Source organism: Maniola jurtina, chromosome Z (genome assembly GCF_905333055.1).
Source record: "Maniola jurtina chromosome Z, ilManJurt1.1, whole genome shotgun sequence".
Taxonomy (NCBI): Eukaryota; Metazoa; Arthropoda; class Insecta; order Lepidoptera; family Nymphalidae; genus Maniola; species Maniola jurtina.
This window is the reverse complement of record NC_060058.1, coordinates 7,567,821-7,586,966: the sequence shown is the minus strand read 5'-3', so window position 1 is coordinate 7,586,966 and position 19,146 is coordinate 7,567,821. Positions and strand designations below refer to the sequence as shown.

The 19,146-nt window shown below is 36.0% G+C and overlaps 1 protein-coding gene across 2 annotated transcripts in view; it reads left to right on the top strand.

The window, feature by feature from the left end:
• Positions 1-19,146, top strand: part of LOC123880071 (tyrosine-protein kinase Abl) — a 46,904-nt gene that overhangs the window by 11,386 nt on the left and 16,372 nt on the right. The window contains exons 2-8 of one of the 2 annotated variants that reach the window (XM_045927966.1): positions 6,180-6,285; positions 7,960-8,072; positions 11,351-11,550; positions 12,085-12,183; positions 13,551-13,799; positions 15,287-15,570; positions 15,750-16,026. In XM_045927966.1, the coding sequence (XP_045783922.1) occupies positions 6,180-6,285; positions 7,960-8,072; positions 11,351-11,550; positions 12,085-12,183; positions 13,551-13,799; positions 15,287-15,570; positions 15,750-16,026 (1,328 nt within the window). Of the gene's footprint in view, positions 1-6,179; positions 6,286-7,959; positions 8,073-11,335; positions 11,551-12,084; positions 12,184-13,550; positions 13,800-15,286; positions 15,571-15,749; positions 16,027-19,146 lie in introns of both variants that reach the window. The other variant, XM_045927965.1, reaches the window with a different exon arrangement.

Below are 19,146 nucleotides of genomic sequence, written 5' to 3'. Positions count from 1 at the left end.
TCCCAATAATAAAAAAAAACCAAGTTGAAAACATTGCTGTTCGCAACTTGTTCTGTAAAAGTTTTCTTTAACATCTTGATACTTTGAAGCCAACCTCCAGAAAATGATATGTTTAGGTTTAGCAATCAATTTTAACTGTTAGTTTTATACTAAATGTTTTTCGTTTCTTAAATAATCTAAAACTAACCAAAAAACTTCCTGTGCTATTTATTTTCTTGCAGGCGCTCTATGGAATTCAGTGTCCACTGGACTGTCATGGCGGAAGGACTGTGCGCGTCATTTCGTCGCAAAATATTATTTAAAATGAATATAAGCTTATTATTTTTGAATGAAAGTTGTGTTTATAATCGTTGAAAAATAAAATAGGGATTTTTTCATTTCTAAATGAAGCCTGCTTATATACTAAATTTTATTCTAAAGTTACGGTTTTACCAGGTAAATACTCGGAGGTTGTCATAGATTATGATGACAGATAGTAAGTGTTCTAAATAGGTATTATACCTATGTTAGGAGATAGCGCGCCTCGTTCCGGGTGCCGTGTTCCGAAATGGATTTCGTAGTAGTGCAAGTTTGGTGCAAGCCCCACATGACGGAGGGGTATGCGTCAGGCATTTCCTGTGTACAAAAAAAAGACCTATATTTCGGATCCATTTTTCATCACTGACATCATGCACTATTCAAAGACTGTTCTTCAAGCATTGAGGAATTTCGGACAGAGACATCTCGAAGGTTCCCGAAGGCTGCCTGAGTTAGATTTGTCGGCTAGCTAGCTTTTTTCGAAATTGGACTTACTTAGCTGGATTGTGTGTTAGAGATTTCTTATGAGATATTATATGTACATAATATAACCATCATAAGGAAGCTCAGATTCATGCTGCGGGCAATGGGGAGAGCCTAAAGGTTGGAACGCCATTTCGGCGGCCGTGTTTCCTGCCATATATACCATAGATACCTGCAAGCCAAGAGTGAATAGGCATCTTCCAGGTAAGCGTGCTCCAACTTGGACCTCATCATTGCTTTCTTTAAAGCATGATTGTCGTCAAGCGCAAGCGCAAAGATTCAGGCGGCGCAAACCCGTAGCATGTGGAAGACCCTATTAAAGACCTATGTTCACTGTGGACGTCTGTCGGTTGATGTTGATGATTATGTCTTTAGTGCAAGTAGTTCAGTAGTTTCAGAGTTTATCGATAACAAACAAACAAACCTTTCCTCTTCATAATATATGTACTTAGTAGCGCAAACTTGGAAAAAATCTCGTGGAAACTCTTTGATTTTCCGAGATAAATGTCATTTTACCTGGCAGCCCTAATCAATTTTATCACTGATAATAATAACTAATTCATAACCGTTAAAACTAAGAGTCAAAATCTCGTTTTTCTAGTCGAGTTCCGTAGGCTCTTTGAACCCACCGCATTATTATCCCAAGAAAACCTACCATTAGATGTAGGAATAATGGAAAGAGGTCACAACCCTCAGCAATAAAGAATACGATGCGGAGAGAGATGTCACTCTCAAGGTCTTTAAATGTATCCATGCAAAAAACCACGTCGACTGGTTGCTCCGTTGCAGCGTGATTGAATATTAAACCAACAAACACACTTTCGCATTTGAAATATGGCCAGTGATTATAAGAAACAGTTTAAATCTCTCTCTGCTCTCCGAGAGACGTTAGGCAAAGTGAACACGAATTATGACACTTCTGTGTTCTTATACAAGCTTAGGTCTCTCAATTTTGTCAATTAATGTCAAATTTCTTTCTCAGATCAAAACCTAGTAAGTGGTTTAAATTCAAGAGAAGTTTAGGCCGTAGTCTTCAACAAGAAACTCGGCGGTTGCTCTTTTCAAAGATTTGATATACAATATTAAATTGCTTAAAACGCACATAACTGAAAAGTTAGTAGTGCGTGATTCCAGGATCGAACCCCCGACCTTCGATTAGGAGGCGGACGTTCTAACCACTAGGCTATGACAGTTTTTAAATTAAAGGGGTTTAAATATTTTAGTGTGAAGACTGGCCTACACATTTATTCATTAGATGTGCATCACTTTCTTTTTTAGGGTTCCGTACCTCAAAATGAAAAACGGAGCTCTTAAAGGATCACTTCGTTGTCTGTCCATTTGTCCGTCCGTCCGTCAAGAAAACCTATACAGTACTTCCCGTTGATCTAGAATCACGAAATTTGTTCTCGGATTTATTCCTTTACTTGGGCTATGAGAGTTGAGACCTATCTACCTGCCCATAATTCTAGGTTAACGGGAAATACCCTATCGGTTTTCTTGACAGACACGACAGACGGACAGACGGACAGAAAGACAGACAACAAAGTGATCCTATAAGGGTCCCGTGTTTCCTTTTGAGATATGGAACCTTAAAAACATTATGTAAGTATGCAAAGTATTTCCCTTGCAAGCCATATTTAACAGTTGACATGTAGAGGTCATTGACTTTTCCTATCTTACTTTTAAGTTTTAATGCATCATTAAGTATTGACTGTTTTGACATGGTATTTAGATAATGGGTGATATTTATTTTATTTTATCTAATTCCTTTGAAAAACTTAGTAAGGCGCATTAATCTATAAAAAACCTAGCCAGTTCATAGACTTACTATGTTTTAAAATGGTCAAAGCGACTTATTAGCTTTTAATTTTACTTTAATGTGGGTGTCCTTACAATACAACGGGACATACTATGAAAGTTAGGCTTATGACATAAAACGATTTTCGGAAAAATGACATTTACTTTGTTTTGATATGGGGCGGTCGATATAATTAGGTACTAGGGTAAAGGCTCAAGTAAATGAACAGATTGGACGTTTTTACATGTATTAAGAGCTGGAATAAAAAACCGGCTGATATACCTTTTTTAAATATTTTCTTACAAATTCTTACACTTTTTTCAATTTCAATTTCAAAACCGTGTTCCGTTCAAACCGTTCAAAAGTGCGTGTGCGTGCGTCCATGTGTGTGTGTGAGTGTGTGTGAGTATATACTTGTCTGTATGTTTGTACGAGTGTTTGTTAGTGTGGTATTGCGTTGTATAACCACATGAGTAGCGAACAGAGTCAAAGCTTCATACAAGCGCGCTACGATAGGTACACTACTACAAGCTTGAGGCGCGTGTGTGCGTGAGCACAGGCGCTACGTCGCGTACGGAGAGAAATCGGTTTATATCGGCTCGGCCTGTGCTCAAGCTCAGGGGCTGCAGTACACGTCGCGCGTCGTGTTTTCATTTAATTTAATGTTAATGATAATAATTTAAATAGTGTTTAAAATCTATTTTCTTGAACTGTCATAGATTTTGTTCAAAATCAATATCTGAGGATCCCTAGGATCACAAAACAGGATATTGTTACCAAATTTAAAAAAGTCGACGCCATTTTGAAATTCTTTGTTAATTGACCGATTTCGTTCAAAATCGATATTTAGAGCTCCCTGGGATCACGAAATAAGAAACTGTTACCAAAATTTAAAAAAGTCGACGCCATTTTGAAATTCTTTGTTAATTGACCGATTTCGTTCAAAATCGATATTTAGAGCTCCCTGCGATCACAAAATAAGAAACTGTTACCAAAATTTAAAAAAGTCGACGCCATTTTGAAATTCTTTGTTAATTGACCGATTTCGTTCAAAATCGATATTTAGAGCTCCCTGGGATCACAAAATAAGAAACTGTTACCAAAATTTAAAAAAGTCGACGCCATTTTGAAATTCTTTGTTAATTGACCGATTTTGTTCAAAATCGATATTTAGAGCTCCCTGGGATCACAAAATAGGAACCTGTAACCAAAATTTAAAAAAGTTGGCACCATTTATAATTCTTTCTAAATTGACTGATTTCGTTCAAAATCGATATTTAGATCTATCGATCGATATTTAAAGATCGATATTTAAACTAGGCAATCACAACAAAAACAAACTTTACCATCTTGTTGAACAAATAACTATTGTTAATTAAATTGTATCCTCCAGTGCCAGCCCTACCAAAATAGTTATAAATTTTGCTCGCTTCTTAGAAGCTTTGCCTCTGTTTGCTACTCTATGGTATAACACCATGTTAGTAAATCTTAGTATATTTTTAACCGACTTTAAAAAAAGGAAGAGGTTCTGAATTCGTTGGTATCTTTTTTTTTTATGTATGTTCCCCGATTACTCAAAGACGCCTGGACCGATTTGGATTTTTTTTTTGTTTGATAGGGTATACTTTGCAAGTGGTCCCATATAAATTTGGTAAAGATCTGATGAATATCTTTGAAGATGGAGAACAGAACTCCTCAATGGATAAGAGCAAATTCAATTTTTTTTTTAATGTATGTTCACCGATTGCTCAAAGACGCCTGGACCGATCTGGATTTTTATTTTTTTTGAAAAGCTAGGTATACTTTGCAGGTGGTCCCATATAAATTTGATGAAGTTCTGATGAATATCTTCTGAGATGGAGAACAGAACTCCTCAATGGATAAGAGCAAATTGCTCGCGATCAGTGTAATTGCTTAGTAAACAGTAGGGTTTTAGCTGGGCATGGCATATTATTATAGTACAGTGGGGCCACTAAAAATTTTGAAATAAAAAATTTTCAAAATAAAAATAAAACCGACTTCAAAAACCACAATAACTTAAATTATTTTTTACTTTTTAGTGTTTGTGATTTTGAAGTCGGTTTTATTTTTCTTTTGAATTTTTTTTATATTTATTCTGGTATTCTGCTTTCTTGGATATGGATCCCTCTTGGGTATCCCCATTTCTCTCTGTCTTTGGTACTATCAAGCTAATTTTCTCTCGCGATTTGCACAATAGCATTAGACCAACGCGTCTTCGGTCTACCTACCTGTCTTTCTTTCATCTGTAAAAATCGATACAATATGACCATTTGCATTTCAGTTTTAGGGCATGTCTCAAGGTGTCTGTAGGCTTTGTCTTTTTTCTTATGTCTTCAATTCTCACTTTGAATATTTTTTGCTTAATTTATGCACCTTGCCATCGCCCTTTAGCAAGTCACTATTTCTTTTTATATTCTTTGTCTGGACCCATGTTTGGCTGGCATAGGTAAGGCATGGCAGGATGCATGTATCTATAACGGATCTTTTAAGATGTACTGGGTAAGCTCCTTTCATTCTTTCCTTTTGTGCCCAGTAAAACAAGCATACTCGGGCTACTTTGAGAACCCATTAGCAGCTAACAGCAAGGCCTGGACTCAAATTTTTATATGTGGAAGCTGTATTTCCTCGTTGCGTTTATGAGCAAATAAGAATAGTTAACTACTTTTACTAAAAAAAATTTTTATAATTTGGCGCAAACCATCTAAACACCATGATGATTATTATTTCTGCATTGTGAATATTACCAGAAGAAACAGCAAAAAAAATTGTTCCAAGCGGCTCTATTGTAACTTGCAGTCTTCTAAAACAGGTTTTATTTATTATTATTATGTAAAATAGTTTTTGATTTATCGCGCAAAATGTAGAAAAAAATATACAATAAGTCAAAAACTGAACATCTGACATTTTTTTTAAAATTCCAAGGCGAAAATATACTTAAGAAGTTATTAATAGGAATCGAGAGTTTATGCACTAGATAGAGTTCGTTCATTCACTGAAATTCCCAGTTCATTTACTGGCAATTTATCCTTTTGTTAAATAAAATAATTTATAATAATTAATACCACGCATTTTTTTGCGTTTTTGATATTTAAATAATTTAAGAGTGTATACCTACTGTGTATAGACACAGATAAAAAAAAATATAAAAATTATATATAGAACGATTCTCATATATCTTAATTTTAGGTCAAAGTCAGGGTAGTCCTTATTCGTTCATGTACTGGATCTTTTACCCTCCTACGTCAAAATACTAAAAGTCCGCGTAAATTTCGCAGATTGAAATGTCTGCTTGATTAATTGTCAATAGAGGGTCATGACATGTCAAAATTGCTAGTTTGAAGGTGAAATCGTCAATGTCATTCGCATAGGTTTTCCTCTTAAGACGATCGCAATCGGGTTTTATTTTTCAACTTTATCTTGTTCATTATTGACTATCGTGATACTTCTTATAAATCATATAATGAGCATTGAAGAAACCGGCAGGTTCTAGTTGGAATAGTGATGAACGGCATGATGGACCACAAGGCGCTTGCGGTCTACTCTGGTATAACTATTCAAAGTTGTTGTTTCTTTGTTACAGAGGCCCTCTTGCAGAGTCGGCCGCTGCCCCACATCCCGGATTTGCCAGACGGCGAAGGTGCTTCCGCCGCGCCTGCCACTCCGCAGCCGCTCGATAGCGCTAACAGGTTTGCAGCATTTTTTTTTTAATTTTCAGTGACCTGGCGCAGTCATGTACGCTGTGGGCTTTATCTGGGAGGCCCTGGATTCTATTAATCCATTGTAATGGACCACCCCTTTTGAGGAGTTAATTATTATTTTTCAAAAACCAGTAATTCGAGGTTTCAAAACTTAATTTGTTTATTTTTAAGGATCCGTACAACAAAAGAAAACGGAACCCTTATAGGATCACTTTGTTGTCTCTCTGCCTGTATGTCCGTCTGTCCGTCTGTCGTGTTTATCAAGGTAACCTATAAAGTACTTTCCGTTGACTTAGTATCATGAAATTTGGCAGGTAGGTAGGCCTTATAGCACAAGTAAAGGAATAAATCCGAAAACCGTGAATTTGTGGTTACATCACGAAAAACAAGATTAAAATGTGTTCATGAACAAATAATTAGTGTTTTCAATTTTCAAAGTAAGATAACTTTACCAAGTGGGGTATTATATGGAAGGGTACATGTACAAGTATATAATATATACCTGTACATACTTAAGCAGATTTTTATTTATTTTTATGCATAATAGTTTTTGATTTATCGTGTAAAATGTCGGAAAAGTAAAATGTCGGAAAAATACCCGAGTACGGAACCCTCGCTGCGTGTATCTGACTTGCACTTGGTCAGTTTTTTAATAAAACTATAATTTGAATTTGGCTTTTTGGATTTTTTATCCAAAACGCCATTTATTTTCTGAAAAATTTTCTATGCCAGAAAGCCCTTTATATTTTGACTGATTTATTCACCCCGAGCAAACAGAGGGGTATTATAAGTGTTTGACCGCTTTGTCTGTCTGTGGCTCTGTGTCTGCCTGTGGTAACATAACGCTCAAACGGATGGACAGATTTGAATGCGGTTTTTTATTCAAAAGACTCTTTAATCTAGATGTTAGGAACAGTCAGTTTGATAAAACTTCTTTAAACAATTTGATGTATCAGCTCTTTTATCATTCGGTGTAGGGATCACAGTTACACCAGAGTGTTATACCATGATTGATGTTTATATGTAACTTGCAGCACTTGTTTTTTCTATTCGATCCCGATCACACTACAACACACTTCACACTAATATTATAAGGCGAAAGTTTGTGAATGTGTGTATGTGTATGTGGGTATGTTTGTTACTCTTTCACGCAAAAACTACTGGACGGATTTGGCTGAAATTTGGAATTGAGATAGATTAATCCCTGGATTAACACATAGACATCAGCTAGTAATACAATAATATGGTATCTTAGACCCATTTTACAAAACTTACAGCAGATGTATTGTATTGAGCTCATTGATTTTGTTTCAATGAGTGAACAGGGTTGGTGGAACAGGAAACATAGCCACAAGAACTTAGCTCTTGAGGTTGAGCTGTTGATGGGCCAGTTGGTTAAGCAAGGTGAATTCCACGCCTGGAACTAATTAGCTTTGGTGCTGTGGAATTTAATCCCAGTTCTTTCAAACTCTTGAATTCCTATATAAAGCTCTCGCTCAAGTAGGGGCTTGGGATTATGTAATGTATAATTCTTTTTCCTTGCATTACAACTTCTAGGAGCAGCGTTTGATACGTCGCCATCATACGTTTGTAAAGCTAAAGTTATTGGTTTGTAGAGCTCCGGCTGCTGCTTATAGGTAATTTTGACCTTTTTTGTCTCAGATGGACTTCAAAAGAAAACTTACTAGCGCACCACGAAGAAGATGACCCTCAACTTTTCGTTGCTCTCTACGACTTTCAAGCGGGCGGCGAAAACCAACTTAGCCTCAAAAAAGGTATTTGCATGAAATAAAAATCTAAATCATAGACTCGTAGACTCGTTATAAACGTTCCGGCTGACAATGTCTAGTCCCCCAGTGTTCTACTTACTTCGACTATCTCACAATCTGTCTGCCTGTCCATCTGTTAGCCCGCCTGCCACAACTGTTTTTGAAAAATTTAAAAAAAAACAGGATATCGCCTGTCGCCATAACATGAAATTGAAAAGTGAGATTCGAAAATTTTTGGCTTATGATACGCACTTAACCAGTTATTTGTAACTACTGACCGGTTTCATTTACTTAATACCCACATTGCGTCGTGGGGGTCGGGTGCCAAGTTGGCCTATTTTATAGTAATTCTCTTCGGTAGTTTATTTTATAGTTTTTATGTAACTTAAGCTTTAACATATTTTAGTGAGTTCAACATTTCACTTAGCGAAGATCAACTCAGTTTACATACAGACAGAACAAACTTATTCTCGCAATGAAAATGCGTGGACTATATGAAAGTCCGTTTAAAGAGCCGTGCAGATAAATTTTTTTAAAGAGTTATTAGTTCATTGCTAAGTTTCTCTGCAGTTTTTAAAATTCGAATAAAAAAGTTCGCGAAAAATTGAAAATCATGTAATCTATAAGAACTGTTTATAAACCTAACACGATTTACAATATTAAAGATCGTCTTATTTCATTGTAATTCACTGTAAACGTTTGTAGGTTTACTTACATGCATACAATAATAATTAAAAAAATACTTTAGATTGTTAAAAATAAACTTAACTTATTAAAGGCACATAATAGAATTTTATATAAAATCTGATCTGTTTAAAATAAAATACAATTTACATAGGTACTTAGGTATTTAAATAATAGGCACTAGCTGGCAGACTTCAGTTTAGCTGGGGCAAAATTTCTGAAATTCCTTTCTTAGTGGAGTCTATGTTGATGTGTCACTCAGTCAGATTCTACTTTTATATACAATACATACAGAGATAAATAGAAAAAAAACGTCCAATCATTATTTCATCTAAGAATATGGGATGCATAAGCGTGGGATATAAATATTAAAGGACTTCGCCTTAATATTTCAATAGAAGGAAAGAAGTATATGCTCAGTCGCTTTTACCAGTCTGCTTATGGCAAGGGAAAACAGACTTTCGTATTGCACTTTCTTATGTTATGAATTTATAATACATGGTATGGCAACTTCGGCTGCGTAATGTTAGTGATTTTGTTGAGTGAACCATCTTCGTGTACTTCTATATATACAAAGCTCTTTGCCAGCAAACTTCTGGGAACGTTGCTATAGGATCGAGAAATGAATCAATGAACATTTTTATTGAACAACTAGGGATAATATCCACGTCTTCGTCGGAGATTTAGGATTGAAATTCCCTTGGGAGCTCTTTGATTTTCCGGCATTCTATATCCGTCTCCAAATTGCAAGCTACACGTATCTCTGTCAGTGTACATCACGAGATATACACGTAAATTACTGTTCGGTTCGCATTTAACAGTGACAAGACACGTTTAGATTATTTTCAAGAGGAAATGAAATATAAACTGATTTAGATTACTTAATAGAGATTGATGTGGTTCCTGATGTCTTTCTCTAAACTAAATGTAGAGTATCTGCATTTCTGTATTAATGTCGCTAAAAAGGACGGGATATGATCTTTAAATTAACAATTTATAGTACCTACTCTACAAAAAACACTATGCGCAAGACTGGTTTGGCTAAAGTCACGAATCTTGACAGACTTAAATAAAAATAAGTTTGTATTTCTTAGTTCGAGGTAAGAAAAAGATTCAAATACTCTAAACTTTTGTTAAAATACTACCAGACTTTAGGCGCAGACTGTGTGGCTAATAAACAATGATTTCTGCACACTGGCGCTCCCTCGTCGGTTAATGACATAGCAAGCTATTACTGCAGCAATTTCTAGATCCCCTATTTCCTACTTTGAAATACGTTGATATTAATTAAGATTAGCCCTTAAAGTTGAATTTCTCAGTATTTTAGCCAAACGGTAAACTAATAGGTTATTCTTTTTACATTATTGGATTTGAAAACGATCATATTAGGTTGCCATAATTAGAGATAAAAGTATCATTTAACGCAATACTTCTAAACAAAGTGTTTTCATATAACATCAGTTTTCAGTTTTCTTAGATTATGACGAATCTATAACTTAAAATAAACCAATTACTTAGGCACGCCGCAGAACACCAATTTATTCAATTATTTATTAAACTTGGTTAACGTTGTTTACCCATTTGCCGCTCACCCAGACCAGTAAACCTAGGCCTACTGATCTATGGTTGCTCATAACTACATTTTTAATACCTACCATTTCAGTAAACGAGCTTGTAATAGTCGATTTAATCTGTAGGTCGATTCCGAAAAACCTGCATCAATCATTATTACAATCGTAATTATTGTGATTGGCTGAATTTATGCTATTCTTGTTGCAACAATGCATTATAGCTAATAGTGAGAAGCCGTCAACCAATCAGAGATGATTGCGATCGTGACATTGTAGCTGTCATTCTATCGCAATCGAGCAGCTGGTATTTTAAACTTTTAAAGCTGGGACACACCAAACGCGTATGTAGTACGTAAGCGTAGACGTAACGCGTACCACGACGTTGTAATGTATGGGACTGTATGAGATATGGCATACCGCTTGCGTGACGTGAACGTTCGCGTAGACGTAAGGCGTGCTGTCATGTCCATGGATTCACGCGCGCCACTACGCGCGTGGTCACGTGTACGTGCTTGGTGTGAATTGGCTCTTAACTTAAAAAGTTTAACTAAGGCCTCAAAACCCTGAATGTAACTTTCTGTGCGGACATAAGTAAGGCAAAATTATTGTAGAAAATGACAAAACATAATGTTTTTCTGTAAGCTAATCTCCATACTACATGTACCGTTAACGTTAACTTGTTAGGTATCTAACAACTGAATGTTAAAAAAAATTTGTACTTCATTTAATTTTGCACGCTATACATTGCGGGTTTGAAACATACTAAATTACTGAAACTACAAAACAAGGCAATTTATTTATTAAAGTAATTGGTATTTGATTGTGTTTAGGAAGTATAATAATAGCGCTAAGTTTTTGCTAACGTTCTGGTTACACTCTGTATATAATTGAATGTAATAATTTATTTACATTTACAGCTGAAGGAAATTTATAATGTCAAAATACATATCAAGAATGTCCCGCGGCGTAGGCATTGTATGATATGTGTTTTCATATTATACATTTCTCTTATAGAGATTGTTATCGCAGGAGAGCAAGTGCGTATAATGAGCTACAATAAAAGCGGCGAGTGGTGCGAGGCGCACACACTTTCCGGCGGCGTTGGATGGGTGCCAAGCAACTACGTAACCCCGGTTAACTCCCTGGAAAAACATTCGTGGTACCATGGGCCTATATCGCGCAATGCCGCTGAATACCTGCTCTCCTCAGGGATCAATGGCAGCTTCCTCGTGAGTACGATGCTTTAACACAATCAAACGAAAGACATAATTTATAAATGATTCATGTTTTACTTACTATCGAAACTTAAATTAACCCATAGGTAACGACCGAATAAGCGAACGAACACACGCATTAAATTTATAATATTCTATGTTTTATATTGTGACGTAGACTAGGTAAATTTATGTATTCATGGTTATTTTATAACTTTTTACCTCAACTCACGTTTGCTTTCGCATTGTTTACCTATAAATATTGATTTTTACTTGACGCTGCCTACCGTATTTAATTAAAAAATACAGGACTACTAAACTAATTAATGAAACTTTAGTTCAATTTGTTACTGTTTCTAGTTCGTATAGCCCTATTAACTATTGTTTCGATTGAAATTAATTAAGAAATGGACATTGGACATAACTTGAAATATCGCAGTTAATATAATTTTAAGTTTGATCAAAACACATATGCTATGTAAAATTTAATGTTAAAAAGACAAAATAGTATCATTTTCATAATAATTATAATGCGATTGTTTATTCTAGGTACGTGAGTCCGAGTCTAGTCCTGGCCAAAGAAGTATATCATTGCGATACGAAGGTCGCGTCTACCATTACCGCATTAATGAGGACTCCGACGGCAAGGTAAGTAGAGAATTAGATCGTGTCGACATTCCGAATATAACATCCATGCAAAACATTACGTATACATTTCTAAACATTGTGCATCTTTCATTATTTAATAAAATTCAATTTTTCTTTTCTTAAATTATCTTTTATCTGCGTTGCCGTTGTTGTCTTAACTCGTACTAATTTGGCTGTTTGGGACCGGGATAGATTATACCCTGGATTAACACATAGGCTACTTTTTATCCCGGTAAATCAAAGAGTTCCCACGGAATTTTGAAAGAGACGAAGTCGCATCAGCTAGTTAATGAATAAGTTTTTTTCGAATTCTATTTACTTCGTATATAATGTCCAAACTAAGAATATGAAAGTCCTTTACCGATTGGACTAAACTAGTTAACATAAATACAGTACCCAGTAGGAAATAAGGTCGATGTACAATATTTCCTGCCTGCTACTGTAATTATGTATTTCTACTTTATTACAATTTTTTTGAACTAAAATATATTTCTAGCTAAGGCGTCACATCGTGGCGGAGTCCTTGTTCTTAGTTTAAATTCTTCATATCGTGCTTGGTAAAGGAAATTAAGTTTTTGTAGGTCTATTTACACCACATTGGTCGACTTGACTATTGTAATATTACTTTGCGATCCCTTGAGATTTAATCATGTCATCTCAGTAATTGTATAGGGGCGCTTTCCAGATTGCATTTTGTCAGCGGCAAGTCCCAGAATTCCCATTGGACTAGTCATTGGGCATAGTATAATCGTAGTATCTTTTATAACTAGCTTTTTTGTTATTGAAAGCTTCGGTAGGCGTTACGAAAAAAACCTTGATTACTTTAGGTATCGTGATGAAGTCGATTTGATAAATAATAAGATTATGGTGGCATACATAATCAGTCGATTGTTCGGGTTAAGCAACGTTGACCCAAATCGGTAACTGGATGGGTGGTCCCCATTGGAGGATTCTTTGGAGGTCCGAATTGGTCTTTTCGTTCATGCATCCAGCACGGCCATATGATGCAGAAAGATTTTTATTCATAACTAGATGATTCCCGCGACTTTATCTGCGTGGATATAGGTTTTTTAAAATCTCAATAGGTTTTCTGGGAATAAAAGTAGCCTATATCCGTATACGGGATGCTATCTCTGTACCAAATAGATAATGGCTGCCACGTGAAATAAGGTTTTTTTTAAATCCAGTGGGATCTCTTTGTTTTGCCGAGACAAAAGGCGGCCTATGGTCCATCTGCAAGCTATCTTTGTACTTTTTGTCAAAATTGATTAAACAAATGGGCCGTGAAAAGCTAGCAGACAGAAAAACCCCTTCGCATTTATAATATTAAGTATGGATTAGGATAATAAACTGATGTTTTAAAACAGGTGTACGTCACATCGGAGTCCAAGTTCGGTACACTGGCGGAGTTAGTACACCACCATTCAGTGCTGGGCGACGGGCTGATTACGCAGCTCCTTTACCCGGCACCGAAGCGAAACAAGCCCACCGTGTTCCCGCTCGCACCTCCCGACGAATGGGAGATCGATCGCACTGACATCGTGATGAAACATAAGCTTGGTGGTGGCCAGTACGGGGACGTGTATGAAGCTGCTTGGAAGAGGTGTAACATGACGGTGAGTTTCCATTCTAAGGAACATGTTGAGGCCAAAATAATACCACAGATAGTACCTCACTGGTGCAGAAGGCTCATTTCGCAAAGATCTTTAAATAAATAGCGAGTTTAAGTACAACGCAATAAAGTGCAATATAGTTCGCACAGCTATTGTACTCTCATTTATTCTCTCATTATTACCCTATTTAAAAAAAATGTTAACATAAATAAAATAACAGAAATAACAAAAAATAAATTAACAGAAACAACAAACAATAAAATAACAGAAACAACAAAAAGTAAAACAACAGAAACAACAAAAAGTAAATAACAAAAACAACAGAAAAATAAAATGACAGGCACAGCATTCTTATTACTATTACTATCCCAGTCATAGAGGTGAAATAACAGTCTTTAATTGAGTATACCTGTTGAGAAAATGAGCTTCGAGGCAATTGTAATGCTTCTAGGTCACCTAAATGTCACTGTCCATTATTGTTCAGTGCAGGCACTTATTGAGCTACCTACGTAATCAAATCTATTATGGCTTTGCGATGACATTCAGTATCCATTTGATTTGATAGTCTTTGAAAATTTAATTCGACGTTTTGATTACGCACTGCATCCGATCCGAATCCGTGAAAATACGTTCCGAAGTAGTCATATAATTATTTGTATGGTAGCTTACGCACAAGATCCGACTTCCGTCATCCGAGTTCTCTCCATCATCCGGGAAGATATCTCGGATGTGCCTCAGATTCAGGTATTTAGATCTGACTCTAGATTTAGGTATTTAAAAATCTCGTAGGAATTATTTTATTTTACGGGATAAAAAGGAGCCTATGCCCTTCCCTTGGATGCAAGTTACGTGTGTACCAAATCTCGTTAAAATCGATTAAATGAATGGACCATGACAATCTAGCAGACAGACAGACGTACATACTTTCGTATTTATAATATTAAGTATGGATTGTATTAGGTACACTTCATTCAATGCCTACGGAGTACGGACCTAACCAATAACTTCCTGTTAATTACTGGATTATAATAATTATAATAACTTTATAGAGTAAAATTACGTTTCTGTCTATTGAATATAGAGTTCTATATTTTGTTTCGTTTTAATTAAATTATATGGAAAAAGAACTCTACGATGTTTTGTATCCAATTAGTGACATAGGTGCCGCATTCATGGCACATAGGGGACTTTAAAGTTATTTCTTTTTAATTTCCCTAGCGCTCGTTACTATATACACTTTTTTTTAGCATTCCGTATCAAAATAGTGATAGAGGAACCCTTATGGCTTACTGCGTGCCTGTCAAGTTGAGTGTAGTGAAGATGTACTTAGTTCATCTAATTTTCGAGAGATGACGTGAAAATTGCATCAACGGTGCTACATTTTTCGTTTGTTGATTTGTTTGTTTGTTAAAAAATAACTAATCTACGTTTATTTGGAGCGCGCTACGAATAAACTTCTCTGCATATCAAACTTAAATTTATATCAACAGGTGGCGGTGAAAACTCTCAAAGACGACACAATGGCACTAAAAGATTTCCTCGAGGAGGCGGCCATTATGAAGGAGATGCGTCACCCTAACCTAGTGCAACTGCTAGGGGTGTGCACCCGCGAGCCTCCATTCTACATCATCACCGAGTTCATGAGTCGTGGCAACCTGCTGGACTATTTGAGGACTGGCAACCGCGAGCACATTGACGCGGTCGTTCTTATGTACATGGCCACGCAAATTGCATCGGGCATGAGCTATTTGGAGAGCCGCTCCTTTATTCATAGGTATGATTGTGAAGCCCTTTTTTTGGCATATATGCATATCGATATTTTTATTACCTATATTGTTACAATAACCTTAGGCGCGGCAACGTCATCAGTTGGTCTTTTTTTTTTTAATAAAATAAAACTCTTTAACTTAGGGCTTACAAGTTAATTTACTTGTTAATTTTTCTATCCGGCAGAGATCTCGCCGCTCGGAACTGCTTAGTTGGCGAAAACCATCTTGTCAAAGTGGCCGATTTCGGCTTAGCTCGGCTCATGCGCGATGATACATACACAGCGCACGCCGGTGCTAAATTCCCCATCAAATGGACCGCACCTGAGGGCCTCGCGTACAACACATTCAGCACCAAGTCCGATGTGTGGGCCTTCGGTATCCTGCTTTGGGAGATCGCCACGTACGGCATGTCGCCATACCCTGGTGTTGATCTGGCTGACGTATACCACAAGCTCGAAAAGGTAATCAACTACTTACACTACTTTTCTGTTGTTTATTTCTGTTTGCGCTTAGGTTGACTGATTGACAATCGCGTTACAGAGTAGCCACCCTCGTCGTTACGCCTAACTTCGTACCACTAAATAGATTTATATAAAAGATAATAATAATAATAATAATAATAATAATAAATTTTATTGAGCAAAACATAAACACATCAACACACAAATTTAAACACTGTTGAACAATGTACTAAGACTAGATTATTATACAATTTGGTACTTAACAAATTTTTGATGACAAAGTAAGATAATTAGTAATTAGTAACATAGCTTTGTTTTTGAGTGTTGCAAGATCAAGGACTGGCTATCCTAGCTAGATTTTTACATCTGTGTTAAGGATAGCCAGCCCTCTCCCTCAGTTATCTAAAAATAAATAGGGAAATAAAAAAGTAGGGTGCACAGTGTGTGGGTGTGTGTTTGAATGTGAGTTTCTGTGTGTATGTGTGTGTGTGTGTGTGTGTGTGTGTGTGTGTGTGTGTGTGTGTGTGTGTGTGTGTGTGTGTGTGTGTGTGTGTGTGTGCGTGCGTGTGTGTGTGTGTGTGGGTGTGTGTGTATGCGCGAGTGTGTGTGCGTGATAGAGAGAGTGTGTGAGCGAGATTATAAGAGAGTGAAAATGTGTAGGGGTGCGTGAAAAAGCAATTAATTAAAAAGTTAAAAATTTAGAAATCTGTAAAATGATTAAGATAAAAAATAGAAACAATTAATAGGTTTCTTATTTTAATTCACGTTAATTATTATTTTTTATGGTGAATATAGTAGATTTACTGATAGACTGTAAGAAATCTTCTGTTTCTTCATAAGATTTATTCATCAAAAAGGATGTAACTTTCTTTTTACACTGAGTAAGCGGTAAGTTATAAATGGGTAATTCTGCATTAATCTTATTATATAAAAAAGGGCCAAGATAATAGAAGAATCGCTTGGTAAAAGCTAATTTAGGCGCACGTAAAGTGCAGATCTTATCTTGACGCCGCTTTTCAATATGTCTATATGGTGTGTTTTTATGCTGATGTAAAATTATATTTAAAATAAAAAGCTTTCTGACACTAAGGACGCCACAATCTTTATACAGTATGGTAGTAGGAAATAGGATAGGCCGAAAAGTTGCCACCTTTAGTATGGCTCGCTGAGCAATTTCAAGGGGCTTTAGAGTAGTTTTAGCAGTGCCACCCCAACAAGTGATGCAGTATAGAATTATTGATTGGCATAAAGCATAATACACATTACGGATTACAGTGGAATTTGCAATGTTTCGTAGGTTTTTGAAAATAAAAATTAATTTTCGCACTCTACTAGTAAGTAATTCGACATGGTCTTTAAAGTTTAAATTTTGATCCAGAACAATACCGAGATATTTAATTTTGTCAGTAGGAGCTATACAATCACAATTACAGTTGGTATTTAGCCTATTTGAGCAAGAGTGAACTTTGATGGTTAAAGGAGTTGTAGGCTGAGTATTTGTACGTATTGAATAGGTCATAAGTTTGGTTTTGGTAATGTTAAGAGTTAAAAAGTGAGAAAGTAGCCAATCGTACATAGTGTCAAATCCAAGTTGGGCGGCTTTTTTAAGATCAGTCCAAGATTTAGCATAAAAGGTAATGGCTGTATCATCGGCGAAGGAGACTAACTGGGCATTTGGAATTTGAAGGTTACAGAGGTCGTTGATAAAGACGAGAAAGAGAGTCGGGCCTAGTATGCTACCTTGCGGAACGCCATAAAAAATTGGTAACTCATCACTCATGTTATTATCAATTTTGGTCATTTGTGTTCGCCCAGTAAGGTAACTGCGGAAGAAATTTAATTGATTACCACGAATACCCATTCCTTCTAACTTGACCAGGAGAGTAGGAATGGGTACTGTGTCAAAAGCCTTCGCAAGGTCCAAAAATACGGTTAGAACTTTATCACCGTTATTTAAGTGGTTAATAACATTATTTGTTAGTTCAAGGACAGCATCATTTGTGCTTTTATTTTTCCTGAAACCGAATTGTTGGGTAGAAATTAAATTGAAGTGCTCAAGATAATGAACTAGTCTTTTGCAAACCAAGCGTTCAAGGATTTTTGACAATGCCGTAAGTATAGCAATCGGCCGGTAATTATTTATAGATTTATCATCACCACTTTTGAAAATTGGAATTATAATCGCCTTTTTAAAGGCTGTTGGGAACAGACCTAAAGAAAAACTTTGGTTGAAAATGTGACACAGAATAGGCGCCAAAATTTGTGAATATCTTTTTAGTATTGTTGGAGAAATTCCATCCCAACCAGTGGCAGCATTAGGTTTTAACGATTTAATAACAGAAATAATTTCCTCAGTATCTGTTTGAACAAGTACAAATGATGACAAGCAAGCAGCAGAGGTCGAGACTGTGGTAAAGGTAGTAGTTGTTGAATTCTGACTTACTTTGTCAGCAAGATCTTTGGCTACGTTTACGAAGAAGCTATTAACATAATTACAAGATTGTAGTGGAGTATAGTCACACCTTAATAATTGTGGACTGTGTTGTTTAGGTTTTGAAGTGAAACATATTTTTTTGAGCGTGTCCCATAACTGTTTCATGTTATTTCCTGCATTATCTATTTCTTGTGATTCATATAACCGTTTTGCTTTTTTTATAGCTTTAGAACAAAAATTTCTGTACCGTTTATATGTAAGTTTAAGGACTTCATTATCTGGAAACTTTTTAACTTGTTTGTGCATCGAATCTCTGTTACGCATACATCTTAATAACCCTTGGGTAATCCAGGGTTTTAAGGTTCTCTTTCTATTGGCGATTTTTAAGATAGTTGTATTTTCAGTAATAGCTTGGGTCAGCGAATTTATAAGACAGTCAGTAGCTATGTCAGGATTTAGGATATTATTAATATATGATAAATCTAATTTTTCGATAGTTTTATCTAGTGTTTCATAATTGACTTTTGAAACTGTATGATATACTGGAGATGTGTGAATATGCTTTTCAAGGGCTATTAAAGTTGAATAATGATCAGTAACAGTAGTATCTAGAATAAGCGTTAAAGCTGGCGATTTAGTACGTAATATGACATGATCTAGACAGTTGTTGCCTCGCGTTGGTGATG